The sequence below is a fragment of the Branchiostoma belcheri genome, unplaced genomic scaffold, assembly GCF_001625305.1.
Source record: "Branchiostoma belcheri isolate BF01 breed outbred unplaced genomic scaffold, Haploidv18h27 scaffold79, whole genome shotgun sequence".
NCBI lineage: Eukaryota > Metazoa > Chordata > Leptocardii > Amphioxiformes > Branchiostomatidae > Branchiostoma > Branchiostoma belcheri.
This window is the reverse complement of record NW_017804453.1, coordinates 1,204,706-1,221,586: the sequence shown is the minus strand read 5'-3', so window position 1 is coordinate 1,221,586 and position 16,881 is coordinate 1,204,706. Positions and strand designations below refer to the sequence as shown.

Genomic DNA, 16,881 nt, shown 5'->3' with positions numbered 1-16,881 from the left:
AACTGTTCAGCAACACACGACCCTTAGCGATTGAGGAGGGTATTGCATACATGCCATTCTTACAATCGTGCACGTGGCGTTTTCTTTCTGTCCATTCATTCAAGTAGGCAAAGGCTTATGGATACATGATAACTCTTCATCAACATTTTTGCTCGTTATGTCCACGTTAATGATCTAAAATGTCATCATCAAGCTAAACGCCGAGCTTCAGTCTTGTCTTGCATCATCACTTCATACCCAAGGCCATAACTTATGTATGGTGTACTCAGTCCCGTCATATCTCCTTTTGAAGATGTCTCCCAAGTACTGTGGCGTGTTCCTCATCATTCTCATACAGTAATGTCGTGTGATGGTGATGACGTTACTGAACTTTGACCCGTCTAAGACCAGTGGAGTCGTGTCTGAGGAGTAACAGTACGATATGGTTGCGTTCTGGACCGTTTTGAAATACTCCAGCTCCTCGAAAAAGCTCTTATCCTGTCTTTTGATCTTTTCCCACAGTGATATGTTGAAAAAGTCGTACAATAGGTAGTCAACTTTGCTCCAGTGTTTGTGTTTCTTGATGAGATGTCCAGGCCGGTCATGTTTGTAGCCGTATGTCATGACGTTGATAGGATAGTGCAGTAAATCTTGGATCTCCCAACACATCAGACGCTTCAGTAACAGCAGGGACTCCATAAGGTACTCAAGTATCATGACAAGGTAGAACTCCTGGTCTATGTATTTCACGAACTCCTCGGCATAGGTCATGTTTTCCCAGTGCTGCCTGGGATAACCGAGGTCATGTGCCAGGAAGTTGCGGGTAACCGAGACACCGTTCGGAATCCCAGCTTTCAGAGTCGAGCTGTAGATGTCATCGTACAGATTAGGCGCGCGGAAAAACTCGTCCATAGGGTCATCGCCATGTATCCCAACAATCCTTGCGACGCCATGGAAGTTGAAGCTCGATTTGAAATGACTGAAAGGTTCCCTCAGGATGGTGAGGTAAACGGTATCTTCCGGCATGACCTTTGACATAGCCGCCTTATTGAATACGACGTGCTCACACATGATGTTGAACGTACCGGATTTAGAAGGTCGATAGATCTGCTTTGTGATTGGATAAGGCCAGCCAAGATACCAGTCCCCTAGCGGACCTCTGGGAATGACAAACTCGAGATCTCGCTCGTCACCGTAACGATGGAAGACTGACGTCAGCATCTCCGTGGCACACTTGTGCATTTTGACGAAGACAAAGTTAGTCTTCTCCTCACAGCGTCTTGGCTCGCGAGAGGGACAAGGACACGGTTTGGCGCACATCTTATCTTCTTCCTGCTCATCCCTATATATTGTGCAAGGGAGAAAATCATCAGAGATTTTAAATTTCCGGAAAGAATATGTATTTTTGCATTAATGAATTTACTCGTAGAATTGTATGACGAAACATACTCCGTTATAACAACATGGTCTATGTCTCATATGTTCCTGGCGACCTTGAGCTACCGGGACAAACCCTGTCAATGAAGTGAAACCCAAGCTCTGCCCAGTCACTTTGCAACCCAAACATACAACCTAGCATAGCGGCACCCAAAACAATACTTCCGTCACGAAGGTAAAAAATAAACAATTGCACAATCGTGTGTAATATTCATTTGTCGGATCAAAACAACACCATTGCTCTTTCGTGATACATAATCTGATGATCAACATTCTCTCATATGTGAATTGACACAAGCCATCTTCTATCTCTGTAGCTACTAAAACTGGTGTACCAAGGGATGTCTTACCTCTCTAGAATACGAGGAATGTCGTCGACTGTAGAATCATCGGGAAATAGTTTATACAGCAGGAAGGCGTACACCGCTACAAACAACAGCACGGCTGCACCGGGACACAGTCCTGAGCGGCGCCTCCACTTTGCCATATTTTAAGTCAAATGATTGACAGTTTCTAACAGCTACTCAATAAAAACTAGAACCTGTAGGATTTCACTGACATCTTATGGTGTACGTTAAATGTGAGTAGACGGTTTAGTAACACTTCAATTTGGCTTGACAAAACGGCGTCCAATGCAGACAGCTGCAGTGCCGACGTGTCAGCTGATATCGATTGCTCCCCTGTAACAATCTGTTCCCGGAACTAGATCTCTCTGTTACTATAATATCCTCATGGTGCAATGATTTTAGGCTCTTTGCTGTGCCATGTATTAATAGAGCTGAATTCTAGGTTGCCTAGAACCCAGTATCGTTAGATTTCCGATTCCAAAGTCCACATTGGGGCCAACTTGGCCTTGAAAGTGGGTAACAGAACTGGATTCCAGGCTAATGTTTGGCATGTGATCTTGAGTTTAATCAAAATGGTTGTTAAAATGGTTGCTTGCCATCATGTCAAACAAGTGCTATGAAGTGGCTTTTGATTTCCTCTGGGCTGCAGAGTGAAGAGTGTGTAAGGGGTGGAAATCAATATATTAGATTTTAGGCTTAGAAAATTAGCCTCGGACATGTCCATACAGATTAGGTATTTAAAGGGCAATACCAACTTTTGACATATTTTCCAACGGATTTTACGGATAAAGAATGCGTCTGTTACTGTAACATTTTATGTGTTTTGATATCTTTCAAATAATACTTTAGATTCGTGCATCGTATTCCAATTATAAAATCACATCACTTTTTCAATTATGAATGAATCGCGACAGAAAACACGTAAACGCTCTGTGACCCACATACGAAAACAACCTGTCAAAGAAATCTTTGTTTTGCACACGGCACCCCAATATATAACCCACGGTGTCAACCAATCCACGGTTCTTCTGATCCAAGACTTCTACGAGGTAAGTTGTCGAGGGGAAGTTAATATCTGGGGCTTTCTTCATCATGACGGGGGCCTATAGCTAGCCACTATACGTGATTAATGCAGTTCCACGTGCACATGTGCCGTTATTATGCATTAATGCCTGGATGTGTCCATCTATTTGATTGGTTCCATAAAGTGGTACCAAAGCGCCTGGGGAAACTGACATTTGCTTCTTTCTTTTAGAAAACAAGTTATATGTACATACAAATCAGTTGACTTTAGTAACTATAGATTTCTCGTGTTTTATGCCGGTTATACTTGGCTAAGGTGAAACTCGAACTTGAGCGCTGGATACTTGAGTTTATCCACTCCCTGAAATGCATTGCAAAATCACCCAATTCTGCATGATGTGTAGGACCTATCATATGTAGATCTGCTCATTATCAGTGATCGATGTTTACTTCAAACAAGGAAACATGTAGAATATTTAAAAGATTATGAAGCATCGCATATTTCGCATTGTCTTTTGAAATGCTTTTTCGCACCATAAAAACAACTCAGTGCAGGTACCCTGTACACTGACGCTGTGAAAGCCGACAGGTGTTTTGATGGAAAATATAAACGGTTACATAGTGTAGACTTAACAATTGTGTCGCGTAAGTCTTACCCGCGCTGTATGTACACTGCAGCGGTTAGTCGGCCTTTTTACCCACACCGAGTAAATATGAAGAGAATGGGGTCAGGGTTGGGGCACTGCTGCTAAAAGGTGAGCCGACAAGGGTGGCAGAATGGGTTTTGGTGACGCCTCAGGGGGGAGCCTAATGGTATAGAATGCGAGCAATAGAATGTCCACAGGAATGCGCCGTTTACGTCTCTTGTATGGGTTGATTGATCGTCGACATTTTTGGAACGTTGACAGCAAAATCGACATTATTATATAAATCAGGAAATGATTTGCAAAATCTTCAGGAAATCGTATTATTGCATTGGACGGGGGCGTGTCTTGTAGTAAAAAAAATAATTGAAATTTATATTGGTTTATCGTTGCAATGTTTATTTACAAAGTCTTAGATTTGATGCGAATACGTTCTCACACGTAAAGAAGATAGGAAAATGGCGGCGACGATGCAGGGTCTCCAGTGGAACGCCACAGCAGGACAGCTGTCATTGATCGAACTGGACGTGCCGAAAGCCGGACCTGGCGAGGTGGTCATTAAGGTAGGACTTTGTGACAGTTTTTTCCTTTTCCATGGACGTAGCTTCTTTGAAGTGGGAATAACTACGGCAACACAAACAAGAATAAAAAGACACACATTGAAAACAAGCCCTCCGTATCAAGCATGCAAAGGCAACAACACAATGCAAACCAAAGTCTCACCTAGCCTCGCCCTCACCCCACCCCCAGGTGGCCTATGCCGGGGTGTGCGGTACAGATCTCCATATCATCCAGAAGGAGTTTGCGTCTGCTGAGCAGGTCGTCTTGGGACATGAGTTCTCTGGTGTCATCACAGGTTTGGGACTAAACATACAGTATATATCTTACTGAGATGTAAGGAGTGATAAAGAAGCCAACAGAATTGTGTTTTGTAAACATACATAGCCGCAAAGCTCAGTCCTCGTTTTCACGTTCTTTCAACGAAATGTGTAATGTTAGTAGTTGAATTATATCATTGGCCATGCATGTCATATGTACGCAGCTTTGTGTAGTGTTATGTTATCAGGTAGAATTTGCCCTACGATTGCAAGTTGCATGCATTCTTGGGATAGCCATGCATTTGTCCTGCATGATTAGCTTCCTGCGGAAGAGGCTGTCTTAGATCATATCGACACGTCGGCGGTTTGTTCTGTTCTGTAGTTTGCTTGAAAAGTCTACGGCATCAAAAAAGCACGACGAACGTGACCCCGCCGTTAACTTTATCTAACACATGTACCGTTCCCACAGAAATCGGCGAGGGGGTGAAGGACTTCCAGGTCGGAAACAGGGTGTGTGTGGACCCGAACAAGGGCTGTGCGGGGTGCCGGTACTGTGCCTCAGGGAAGCCCAACTACTGCCAAACTGGGCTGTCTACGTGGGTCTCTCTTCTTTTCTTAAGCCTTGCCTCCCTCAGTATAGCTGGCCGTCTTGAATGTTCTTTCCAATCAGTTCTTTCCATTCAGTACGTTATTGGAACGTTTCTTTACGCTTTTCCCCCGTCCCTTGGCAAAGATGATCACAATCTTACCTGAAACACAGTGTTTGTCAGTAGGTAGACGGTATATATAAGTACGCTGTTGTGGTGCTCAAAACTACGGATGGATTCTAAACTTCTAATGCTAATGGTTTAGATATTTGTTATGTTTTGATATATACAACCTGGGGTATGACAATTATTAATGTTTCTAGTACTTATTTCGGTTCTGTTCACCTACATTGTGTAGGTACACCGTTGGTCTCCGTAAGAACGGCGGGTTCGCCCAGTACTGCGTGGTGCCGACCGAGCAGGTGTACCTCCTACCGGAGGAGCTGACACTGCAGCACGGCGCCCTGTGCGAGCCGCTGTCGTGCTTGATGCGCGGGTGGGACAACCTGGGCACCCCGCCCGCAGACTCCCGTATCCTGGTCCTGGGGGCCGGGATCATCGGCGTGCTGTGGTCAACCATCTTCCACTACAAGGTGTGCACCGAATAGCAGTTCAACCAATCATAGCGGGGCGGTTAGCACTTCGACCAATGAGAGAGTGGCGGCATATCGATAAATACAATCAAATGTATCTGAATTTGTATCTTTGTATTTGTACGTTTTGACGGGGATGGCCCGAGCTATAGGATAGGTCTATTCTAATTTTTACGTTCTTCTCTAAAGACTTCGAGCTGGCAAATAAAATACATGTATCTGTCTATCTCTCTTTGCCAGGGTTACCGAGATGTGACAGTCAGTGAGCCTGCTGATGCCAGGCGCAAGCTGATTGGTGAACTTGGATTGGGGTAAGGCTTTTCATTGGTCGATTCGCTTAATTAGATTATCCCTTTAGGGAAGGATTTCTGACAGAAGTCACCTAGTACCTGTTTGGAGACAGATATTAGAATGGATGACATATTAAATGGTTAAACAAACCCAACGCCAACTATTTGTCTGTTAAAACGCATCCTGTGTTTATGATTAGATTAGATTAGATTAGATTAGATTAGATTAGATTAGATTAGATTAGATTAGATTAGATTAGATTAGATTAGATTAGATTAGATTAGATTAGATTAGATTAGATTAGATTAGATTAAATGAATGAAATTTTAAAGGCCTCAAAATTCTGTTGATCCCAAAGGTACCAGGCGGTTCACCCAGACGAACTGAAGTCACGTTTTGACGGGGCTGATGTGGAGGAAGTGGGGTATGACGTCATCGTGGACTGCAGTGGTTTCCCGCCGGCGATCGAGCAGGTAAGACCTCAGTCCTAATTTTCCCACGTTTTACAGATCGAAGACAACTTCTCTTCACAGAACGAACATATTACAGAAAAGCGGAATCTTATTTCGTCTTACACTTTTCCAGGCTTTCTGCTGGCTCCGTTCCGGAGCCACCTTCCTCCAGTTCGGCTGCTGTCCGACCAACTCCAAGATCACCATCAACCCGTTCCAGATCTACCAGAAGGAGTTGAAGATCATCGGTTGTCTCATCAACCCCTTCACCATGCCCAAGGTCGTGGGGGTCTGGCGCGGGGCATGTCGGGAAGCTACCTGAGCGACTTCTCCCGACTGGGCATTAAGATGTTCCGCCTGCAGGAGTACCAGGAGGCCATCGCGCAGCTCAGGAAGGGAGTCATCTCCAAGGCCATGTTTCAGTTCGACAACTGAGACATCTAACTCCTAAAACGTTTCAGAATATGCATGTATCATGCATGATCTCACAAAGAATGAAATAGGAGTTTAGTTCGTAGACTGAACACTCTGTGCGCCTATGAATGATCATCATTAGATTTATTAAACTTTCGTCATTACCTCATGTTGTTAGAAGACTAAAACTAATTCAACTAGATTTCCTAGTACTGTATGGCAGAAAATAAACCATTTCAGAGTGGCAATAAGATAAAATGTGCTTTTTATACCTATGTGAACAATTACTGACTCGAATTATTTATCATTACTCCATCTATTCCTAATATGAGTACATTATTATCCCATTAACAAACTCTCACACCAAGGGACATATGTTGAATTCGGCAAATAAAGCCATATTCCTTTCAGTATCCATTAATCATTTCCATCAGGTTTGCAAGAGAATTATAGAAATATTCCTTATTCAATAAAAAGGAGTTTTCACAAACGACCTTCTTCAGGGCAACAATGGCACAGTAATATGCCCTTTCCTGTAATAGCGTAATCAAACGGTTTAAATTAATAACATTATGGGTAATCTGTACGCGTATGGGTAATCTGTCTGCTGTATTAAAGTAACAGGAAATAAATAACTCACCACTGCACACTTCGCTGTCTACATGATTGTGTTTTATTTCATGTTGTTGAAGATAGGAGGGTTTTCTACTGTACTGTACACAAACAGATCATTACATATTATATATACCCTCTTACTACAACATATCTACAGCAGATTCAATTTGCTAACTTGGACCAGAACACACTAAAGAACAATTAAGATATACTTTTCAAGTAACTCCACAAATTAAAGGGCGACACTATAAGATCAATAACACACACAAGTCAACAAAGCAACAATAATCTCATACCTTGCCAAATCATTATTAAACTTTAAAGGAGATGTATCATTATCATTGTAAGGTATCTTATTGGTTATGAAAATGATTACATCAATAGATTATTTTCTCTAACTAAATTTCGCATGTTGGCCAACGTTTGAAAGTCATACCTTAACCAAGGACCTTAATCAAGTCCTTACCTTGACAAAGAATGTTGTTGTACCAATGATATTTCCCTTTAGTAACTTACAATGCGGCAAACGTGTCTTTTCTTTCTTCATTTCAGGCATGAATCGCCCATGTAAAAATATACAAATAAAATACACACAATAACAACAGTAACCAGAGTTCCACGACCTCATACTTTCGCCAACTGATGTTAACCATTAACTGACAAAATCATACATTTTTCACATTAATTACGAAAATAAGATCCTCATTTTATTTCCATCATGGATTATATCAGTTGATCATAACAATTATTATCGACCCAATCACAGCCTTATTGTAACAGAGAAGGCTATTGTACCACTTTCTCATAAATTGTGCAAATGAGGTTTTGATTTGAATAAATTATGTGCATTGATGTCACCTTCACTAACTTCCAAATGTGGCAAGTATGAACTGCCTGGCAGCTATCACTGTGAAATAACAGCAATTTTCAATTAATCATGCAAATTAGGTCTTCATTTACATAATCTACATATTTTGATGTACCTCTTATTGCTGATTATTTATGTCACAAGTGTTCCATATGCCTATTATGGAATACTATTAGGAAGGCCTATTAGGAAAGCCGCCAGGGGCCCAAAATCTAATCATTTCTAGGTCTCATGAAGACCTATCCACTACCATCTTTCATCCCAATCCCTCCACTGCTTCTTGAGTTATGTTGCTAAACTGCAAACAAACACACACGCACACAAACGCTACTGAAAACATAACCTTCTTGGCGAAGGTAATGATATGTCTGTATACATGTACAGACGGGCCCAGATATTGCGGAAGAATCTGTTGTGGAATATTACATCGGATCTGAGAATAGATTGGATAATGTTGTTTGAGGACTTGTACAGACGGAATATGAAAGAATAACATTGTTTGTGCCATGTAGCGTCAAATGTGTCAGTCCTATTGTAAACAAACATTTCACTGGCACTGCAAAATCTGGGTAATGACATTATGATGCGAAAACAATTGTTGTAAGCCATTCGACACTTTGATACAACTCTAGTACTATACATACAACTCTGACCCATAACTGTGCGGCAAAGAGTTAGGAGCAGTGAGATTTAAACAACGTCTTTTTAACATAAAGAGAACAATATGCGAATTTGCATATTATGGTGTTAGCGCGACTATACAGGCCTCTTATCTGGACAAGAATAAAGCGGTCGTCGTTTAATCTGTTATTAATATGAATACCCAGATAAACATATGAGGTGACAAAATTCAAACATTCTCCGTACAATTTAACACAAGGAAGAGGCTGCTCAAGTGGCAGGCGAGCACTTGGAAAATACATGCAACATGATTTGTTTACATTACATAAAACAAATTCTTCACAAATATTCAAGAGTTTTTGCAAAGCCTCCAGGCGTGGACAAATTAAGCACATGTCATCAGCATAAAAAAGGTAGTTCACTGGGAGACCACCTATATAACAACCTACGTTCGCATTACTGAGTCTGATACTCAATTTGATGACTTGAGGCTTAAGGCGGTTTAGTATGATAGCCTCCAAGAACTTAAACAAAGCCGAAGCGATGGCTATCGGCCAGCTATAGTTGTCGCTGCTAGAAATGAATGAATGAATGGTTTATTTCGATACAAACTACACATCGTACAAAACATACAGTAGCAGCCATTATCGGCTGAAATGATGTATGATTTAGATTACATTGTTAAAAAGCTCCACTCATTGATACTTAGGTAACATAGCATATTAGGCAAACAACCACAAGGTACAACTGTTAAAATCAGCGCAAGATAACAACATTAATTCTAACTCCAACGCTATAAATCATATTCTCTAAGAAAAACAAGTCACGCATAAACATTAGTATAAATATAAATATACATGTGTTACTCGAGGACTGTCTTGGGCTGTTCGGCGTTTAACAGGTCCACTAAGAACGGCAAAATGTTGCCACATTTGTTTAAACAACCGGTACTAATATAGTATATAAAAGGATACCACTTACCAGATAAAAGGTTATGCACAAGAGCGGACGAGAATAATATAGACAGGTGGGCACTGGGCACTCAGTTTTGGTCCTGCATATCTTAATGCTCATTTGAAATTCCATCAGACCCGCAGGCTTTTCCATTGGGTAGGTTCTTAATAGTATCCATTACTTCCTGTGCCGAAATTTGCATATCAAAAGAGTCGGCATTGAGTCTGGTTATTTACTGAATTCAAAAGAGTCTCAAAATGGGTTTTCCAAAGACCTGCCATCTTCTCTGAACCAGAACAACCGTCTATAGAATTTGGTGTGGCTGTCTGGGTCGATTTAGTACCACGTATTTTTCTCCAGAACCTTTGTTAAAATGTCCTTATTAAATACGAAAATATCAACATAAGCTACCAGGACAACACATACCAAGACCGTTCTGCTGTGTGGTACCAAGAAAACCCGCCAGAAGGCCCAAACTTGATCATGATCTTCGTCTTTCCACATACATGCATGTATGTATGTTTTACATACATGTACACACAAACGTAGCTAACAATATCGCAATCTATCTTGTCCTGACCTCAAACAATCATCGGGGTCGCCCCCTTCTAGGGTGCAGGTTTTCGTTTGTGATGTACGTCCGTAAAAAGCCGCGGGCACCACTGGCTCCTCTCTGTTGGAAGAAAATATTTTGTTGCTGAAATGCAAACTGTCATGCTTTTTTATCCAATGCGTGTGCTGGACCTTAGTGTTGACGTTTAGCAGTTAGAGTATGTAATATATCTTACTGCAGATCGTGATTTTTATATGATCATAATTCATATGCTACATCAAAATGCTTACGAGCACGTGTTAATCGGATAATAGAACAATATTAAACAATATTAGTCAGCAAACCTTGAACAGGAAGATTTTGTCCCTGTACTTCAGTTTGAAGTCTGTCGTCTTCACATAGTCGCTGTCCACACCAATAGTTCTATTCATGTCATCAGCCTACAGTACATAACAATAACAAATAACAAACTTGAACTAAGTATGCATTTTGTTCAACACGGGCAACCATGAACATTCAAAGTCAAACTTTATCGCAAAACAGTTACCAAAGTTATTTCTATTCCATTAAAAACTTATCACAATGACATTTTCTTCCTATTACATTACCTTACACTTCAACTACTGCATATAGTTTTTTTGTTGTATATCTGAAATCTTAGAATTTTTATCTGCCCTTATCTACCCACAGTTGATGATCCAGCTGCTTCCAGCATGAGAAAGGACAATATCATTTTAGCATCAGGAGAGCTGATTGTGTACACACCTTATGGTAGATCTTTTTGGTGTGGGCATGGAAGAGGTCCAAATACTTCGCGGCGTAGTCCAGCAGGTTTAACCTCGAGCTCGTGCCTTCTTCTTGCCTATTTCCCACAGGACCCGTCAACCAATGGAAACCCTTGTTTCCAAAGAATTCGTGGACCTCAAGGTAGGTTATCTAGAAGGGAAACAATTCCATACAAGCTTAGTGCAAATTCCTTAAAATGATCGTTAGGTAGTCCCCAATAAAGCAGGACTGAATGACCTCTCTTCGCCTGAGCCTTAAGCTTGGTTTGTTGGTTTTTACCTGAATTGAAGAAGGTGCTAATCTCTAATGGCAGTGTGGTTAATCTCCCATTCTGAATTCTTTATAATACAAAAAGATATTGCTTCTTAGATCTGAGCCAAGCAACGTAATCAGATCTGGCCTCAATACCAAGCTACAGAGAAAAGTGCAGTTGTCTTTTAAGACTGTACAATTACAAACCTGTCCGTCCCTGTCAGTGTCCATTTGGTCAAAGAGTTGATCGACGGAATATTTCCAATAATCACCACACAGCTTATCCGCGCACGCCTTTCGATAAACAGAATATCAATGTTATTGTTAAGACGACTTTATATATCATGTACATTTCTTGTTTTAATGTCTTAAATGACATATCCTATAAATCAATAAATTTTCCACTTTTGCTTACAACATAGATAAAAAGAGACCACGTGCACAGTGCACTAGTTTGCAATGTTTTGGGATATAATCACAATAAGGCTATATATGATATATGATATCACAATGAGGGGACATATTCAAGTTAGCAAGGGATGTTTTTCTATACCTCCATTCCACTTAGACGGGCTCTCACGGCGCTCTCCCTGCGACCTAAAATTGGTCAGAGCGCGGAGAGAGCGCCGAACTCCATGAAAAAGTGGAATCTACGGCGCGCTCTGCGCGACCAAAAACCCACATGTCAGCAAAGTTTATGTCCAACGATTTCACAGCTCACTCAACAAATTACGGAAATAGAGAACGAAATTTTGTTTGTTTTGTTTGTTTTATTTTTTCCACAAGAATTCTCGCATCATATTCAAGCTATGAAATCAAGGGTGCAAGGCCCCCATATCTATGACGGCGCTCTCACTACGCTCTCTCTGCGCTCTCTTTGCTTCTCTCTGCGACTGAAATTGGTCGGACCGCGAAGAGAGCGCCGAGGCCGTCATGTTTTGTATGACCTCAATCCACACGAATGGGAGCATAATTGGAATGACCCATGACTCTTTGAAATATGTGAACAGATGCGGCCAGTGGGTACTACTATTACAGAGCAAAACTGTACATAACATTTAAAACTACGTACTGATTGATAGAATTACATAGCAATCATACCTCATCGAAAACACTGTGCATTTCTTGCCTGTCGATTTGTGAATCACTGTTACTGTCTTTATTCTTCAGATCTGTCAGAAATATGTCAACAAAGGACTGCATCTTCTTCCTGTTTATCATTGCATCGATAGTTTCCATCTTCCTCTTGTCCTTGTATTTCCTACATATGACCAAACAAAGCTGTCAGAAGTTTTAATATGCTATAATAAGCACTACGTTTGAATCCAATGCAAACATATGTGTGATGAATAGTAGGGACGATTCATGGGTCCTGCCAGAGATGGTTGTCTTACCTGCTCATCTCATGTTTCTTTTCCTCTTCCGTCAGACGATCCCAGAATAGCTCGATATCCTCATCGGAATACTGGAAAAGGAGACGTCATATGGTTTGGAGGATATCAATAGGAAAACCAATCAACAGTATCGATAGTTCAATAGTAGATTGATACTACGGAAAAATTTATACCGTACAGTACCATCTCTTACTGATACAGACAAGTGCAGCCGTACTTACCAACAAGATCCCGACAGTTTTCGGATTCATAGGCTCGAAGCGCTCCGATCTGTGCAGGGCTCTGCGGAGGATGGTGAGATCTACGAGCTTATTGAAGAAGGAATTTTGCTCCTCCATGGAGAGCCACCATCCTATACAATAAAAAGCGCAGATGTGTACAAAGATCTAATTTTTAAACATTTTATGATACAAATGGATGTTTTGTGATAAACAAATACTTCATTTTATTCTTATTTAGACTGCATTCACGATATAGAAAATATTGATTTTAATACATACATAACAAGGGAATACAGAAAGTTAAAATGGTCGAATTTACCAAAATGATTCGAATAACAAAAAAAATGTAACCAAAGTGAAAAGTACTTTTTTTAGTACTTATGATTCTAGATAAGTAGGCTAGGATTGATGCATACCATCAAAACAATGGAGAGGGTAGTTACAGGCCGCGCCCCCATCAACGTAGTGTGTCTTGTCTCCAAAATAATCTTCCACCACAGGCTGGAACAGTACTGGTATATTCAAGGTTAAACGATGACGATAAAAATGAAGAAATAAAAAGTCTTAGCAAGCAGATACGTCAAAAATTCCAATTTCTAGACGCAACAATCTACTCAAGTTACCGATTCACGAGTAGGAAAGAAGATCTGATGTGTCAAATATTCTTCCAAACTTCAAAGCTCGTCAAATCCTATCGAAGAGACACAGTGTAACCTCGAGTGTACTACCACTGTGGAGGGAAAAAGAAGGAAGCCTGAAGAACACTACTCGTACCTCGACCGAAACTGCGCTTGGAGAGTACATTGTCGTTCGAGTTCTCATGCCTCATGTTTCTCTTATTGTTACGATTGTTACGAAGCAGAAAAATATTAGTATTCAATTTTTGACACCCTTCGCTCAGATCAGCTGCATAGAACTATAACTGTCTACAGTTAACGGAGAGAACATCTCAGGGCCCATACAGCTGCATTGCGGGGCAGCACCAAGGATTTTTTTATGTAAACGGTGTCTAATTATGACCACGACAGCCGGTGTCCTCCCGATTTCAGAGCCCGGTCGGGCCGCGGAGCTACACCCGGACGGGCACCGGTTGTAATTATGACATTAATGGCGATTGTTCGCAAGAACAGACGCATGTTAAACGTAGAAGTACAAGTACATTAGAAAACAAGAGTTCCACGATCTCATACCTTCGCCAAATGATGTTAAACCTTCCGGTTGACGAATTATACAATTTTAATAATTGATTTACAAATAAGAGCGTCATTTGCATGGATTACATAAGTTGATCATATACTCCACCCAATGACAGCCTTATCTTAACAAAATAAGCTATTCTAGCACTTCCTCATAAATTATGCAAATGAGGTCATAATGTGAATAAATTATCTTCATTGATATTCACCTTCACTTAACTTCCAAATGCGGCAAGTATGAAATTACCAGCAATTACAACAATGAAATTATAACAATTTCCCATTAATTATGCAAATTAGGTCTTCATTTACATAATCTATAACCTCAGATGTTTTTCTCGTTCTCAATTACATGTCACGAGTGTTTCATAGTCCTATTATCGAATGAAGCAGATTTATAGTATTTCCTCATTAATTATGCAAATAAGCTCCTGATTTGCATAATTGTCATCTGATTTTGTCAAGCATCACTTCAGCTACCTATATACCAAAAATCATGACAATCCGTCAACCGGTTCTTGAGTTATCCACCTTCGGAGATTTTTCAAGAAATGCTCCTGCAGTTCCAGAACAACCTGCTAGGGGGCCCAAACTCATGTCACTTCTTCCCTACCCCAAGAGCTATCTACCAACGAAAATTCGTGACCCCAGCATGTCTAGATCGTGAGATATCAAAACCGGAAGTTCTGCTGCAGTACCAACAAAAGCCGCCAGGGGGCCCAAAATCTAATCATTTCTAGGTCTCATCAAGACCTACCCACATACCAAGTTTCATGACAATCCATATTAAGCTTCTTGAGTTATGCTGTTCACAAACAAACAAACAGACAAACGGACAGACGGACAAACGCTACTGAAAACATAACCTTCTTGGCGAAGGTAAAAAACTTAGAAGAGGAAAGTCTTTGTACCTGGCAATGACATGGACATCCTGAGAGCATTACGGATGGGAAGGTAGGGCGTGGTTTTGACATGGCAGTATTCCTCCGTCTGTTGGTCCAAGTTTGTTACCACGATGCAGAGTTCTTTTCCTGTCATGTCATACAGCTGAAAAATAATATGTGCTTAAATTTGTTGTAGACAATATTTGGTGGAATAATTAATTTTAGATAGCATACCATCATACCTTTGCATATGAAAAATTACCGAAACCCATTCATGAATGGATTTAAGTTTATCTTGTTTCTCCCGATAGCTGAATCAATACTCCGAACACGTGACCATATATCAACACTTGACTGCAGCAGTAGGTTTGAAAACTTAATGATTGTTATTAATATACAATACATATGCAGTTTATGTTTGTTTAGCACTGATATGTGTGTGTTGCTAAGAGACAATTAATATCAATTCATTTTGCTCATTCCTTTGATCGCTCAAGACATTTCTAAAAGAAATGTCGACCTCGAGTCATACCTCTTTAAACGTGATGTCTGGGTTCCCGGTGAACCTTTTGAGAATATTGCCACAGTACTTGTAGAAGCCATTCCCCGTGTCCCAGCCAAGTCGTCGGAAAAACATGCAAGGCTTGATCAATCTTTCAAAGAGTCCCCCTGAAAAAGCCATTCCATTAGACGTTAAATACAAACTAGTAAGAGTTGATTATAATGACAGTTGTGAGTTGAAAACGAAATAAGTATAAACCACAGTCTGAAATGCATACCAGAGAAAAGTATTTTCCTCATGTCAATCATCATGATCTCTGCCATTTGTTCACAGTTGAGTCCCAGGGCCACCAACGTTGCAATTACGGCTCCTGAGCTCGAACCGGCAACTCTTTTGATGTTCTTGAGGATTCCAGCAGATTCCAAGACCTTAATGAATAGATTCATAACAAATGTATAACCAACGTGAAAAACCAGCCATGTTATACGTTAATTTAGTCCACAGATAAAGGCTATCATTCAACAACAATTGTATAACCTATATTTGCAGTTCTCATATCTTTCAAATTTCATCAGACAGTTTCCCAAACTTGAAATGAGTGACACGTTACCCTCAATGCCCCGATGTACGCAATTCCTTTGACACCACCTCCCTCCATAACCAGGTTCTCGAATGGGAAGTCATATTTTCCAAAGGCCTGGTCCTCCGGTGTGTCTATTGTTGTGAAGTACGAAGACACGTCGACTTTGCAACAGCTGCTCCCCATTATATCTGAAAGTAAATTGATCCGAGATGGTTGTGAAGTGGAGCTATGTCTATTGTGTTGCACGTGCCTTTACTTGTTCTAAACTGCTTTGTTCTGGATAATATTAGCATTACATTCCATAAACGTCTGCAGTGGTACCGAGTACTACTGCTTTCACAAGCGTAGGTGTCCCGACAACAAGAACAGTACAGACGTTTGACCGGTTGTAAGAATGTCGACAACCAAACACCTTAGGAAACAGCTGCAGTGACGAAGCTTTTAAGTTGCACACACGATCATTGTTTGTGTTTTCACGGTCGAGAAGTTGACCTCACTGAAAGATGAAACCGTTACTATGATACTTGAGTAGCATGCCCGTAGACGGGGGGGGCGGTCACAAGGCTCAAAGGTCCACTTTTTGGTCCACTTTTTATCTAAAGGTCCAAGATTTTCTTTAAAAGATCGACTGATTCGTATCACCAGCGGAATTGTAGAAAAAACTGCTCACTCTACCTTTGAATAAAAAGTTATCTCTGATTTTTTTCTTTGAAATCCTCTCAAAAACGCAGAAGATGCCATTTCAGAAGGTTCATTTTTCACAATTTTCCGGATCCCCCTAGGAACCTTGCGCTTTGGGTGCTCGCCGAGCGCCTATAGCTAGGCTACAGCGCTCTCTGGTCCCCTCAAGCAGTGGGAAGAACCCCC

General features: G+C 40.8%; 3 protein-coding genes across 3 annotated transcripts in view; 1 reads left to right on the top strand and 2 right to left on the bottom strand.

Annotated features, from left to right (window-relative positions):
* On the bottom strand, nt 1-2,177 carry LOC109485878 (galactosylceramide sulfotransferase-like). The gene is made up of 2 exons (XM_019789549.1): nt 1,767-2,177; nt 1-1,321 (listed from the first exon to the last, which is right to left on the bottom strand). Exons 1-2 carry the CDS (start codon nt 1,901-1,903, stop codon nt 232-234), a joined length of 1,227 nt encoding a protein of 408 aa, XP_019645108.1. The 5' UTR covers nt 1,904-2,177; the 3' UTR covers nt 1-231.
* A 619-nt stretch (nt 2,178-2,796) lies between these two features.
* LOC109485904 (D-arabinitol dehydrogenase 1-like) lies at nt 2,797-7,250 on the top strand. The gene is given in 9 exon segments (XM_019789588.1): nt 2,797-2,812; nt 3,847-3,993; nt 4,181-4,286; nt 4,718-4,844; nt 5,194-5,428; nt 5,669-5,739; nt 6,078-6,192; nt 6,305-6,455; nt 6,458-7,250. Coding segments are annotated over 8 exon segments (1,059 nt in total). The 5' UTR covers nt 2,797-2,812; nt 3,847-3,888; the 3' UTR covers nt 6,607-7,250.
* Nucleotides 7,251-9,995: 2,745 nt separating this feature from the next.
* LOC109485901 overlaps nt 9,996-16,881 on the bottom strand; it is an 8,072-nt gene continuing 1,186 nt past the window's right edge. Inside the window, exons 2-13 of the mRNA XM_019789586.1 lie at nt 16,042-16,202; nt 15,709-15,859; nt 15,462-15,598; nt 14,957-15,092; nt 13,266-13,361; nt 12,850-12,980; nt 12,629-12,699; nt 12,336-12,495; nt 11,442-11,528; nt 10,962-11,132; nt 10,541-10,636; nt 9,996-10,316 (exon numbers count right to left, since the gene is read on the bottom strand). Of these exons, the coding sequence (XP_019645145.1) occupies nt 10,233-10,316; nt 10,541-10,636; nt 10,962-11,132; nt 11,442-11,528; nt 12,336-12,495; nt 12,629-12,699; nt 12,850-12,980; nt 13,266-13,361; nt 14,957-15,092; nt 15,462-15,598; nt 15,709-15,859; nt 16,042-16,197 (1,476 nt within the window). The 5' untranslated portion in view covers nt 16,198-16,202 and the 3' untranslated portion in view covers nt 9,996-10,232. The remainder of the gene's footprint in view (nt 10,317-10,540; nt 10,637-10,961; nt 11,133-11,441; nt 11,529-12,335; nt 12,496-12,628; nt 12,700-12,849; nt 12,981-13,265; nt 13,362-14,956; nt 15,093-15,461; nt 15,599-15,708; nt 15,860-16,041; nt 16,203-16,881) is intronic.

What these genes read in the sequence shown, in the direction of transcription:
- LOC109485878 (XM_019789549.1), bottom strand. Translation starts at nt 1,903, where the DNA reads ATGGCAAAGTGGAGGCGCCGCTCAGGACTGTGTCCCGGTGCAGCCGTG. An exon ending in ATTCCTCGTATTCTAGAGAG is followed by an intron (nt 1,322 to 1,766) that starts GTAAGACATCCC and finishes CACAATATATAG; the next exon opens with GGATGAGCAGGAAGAAGATA.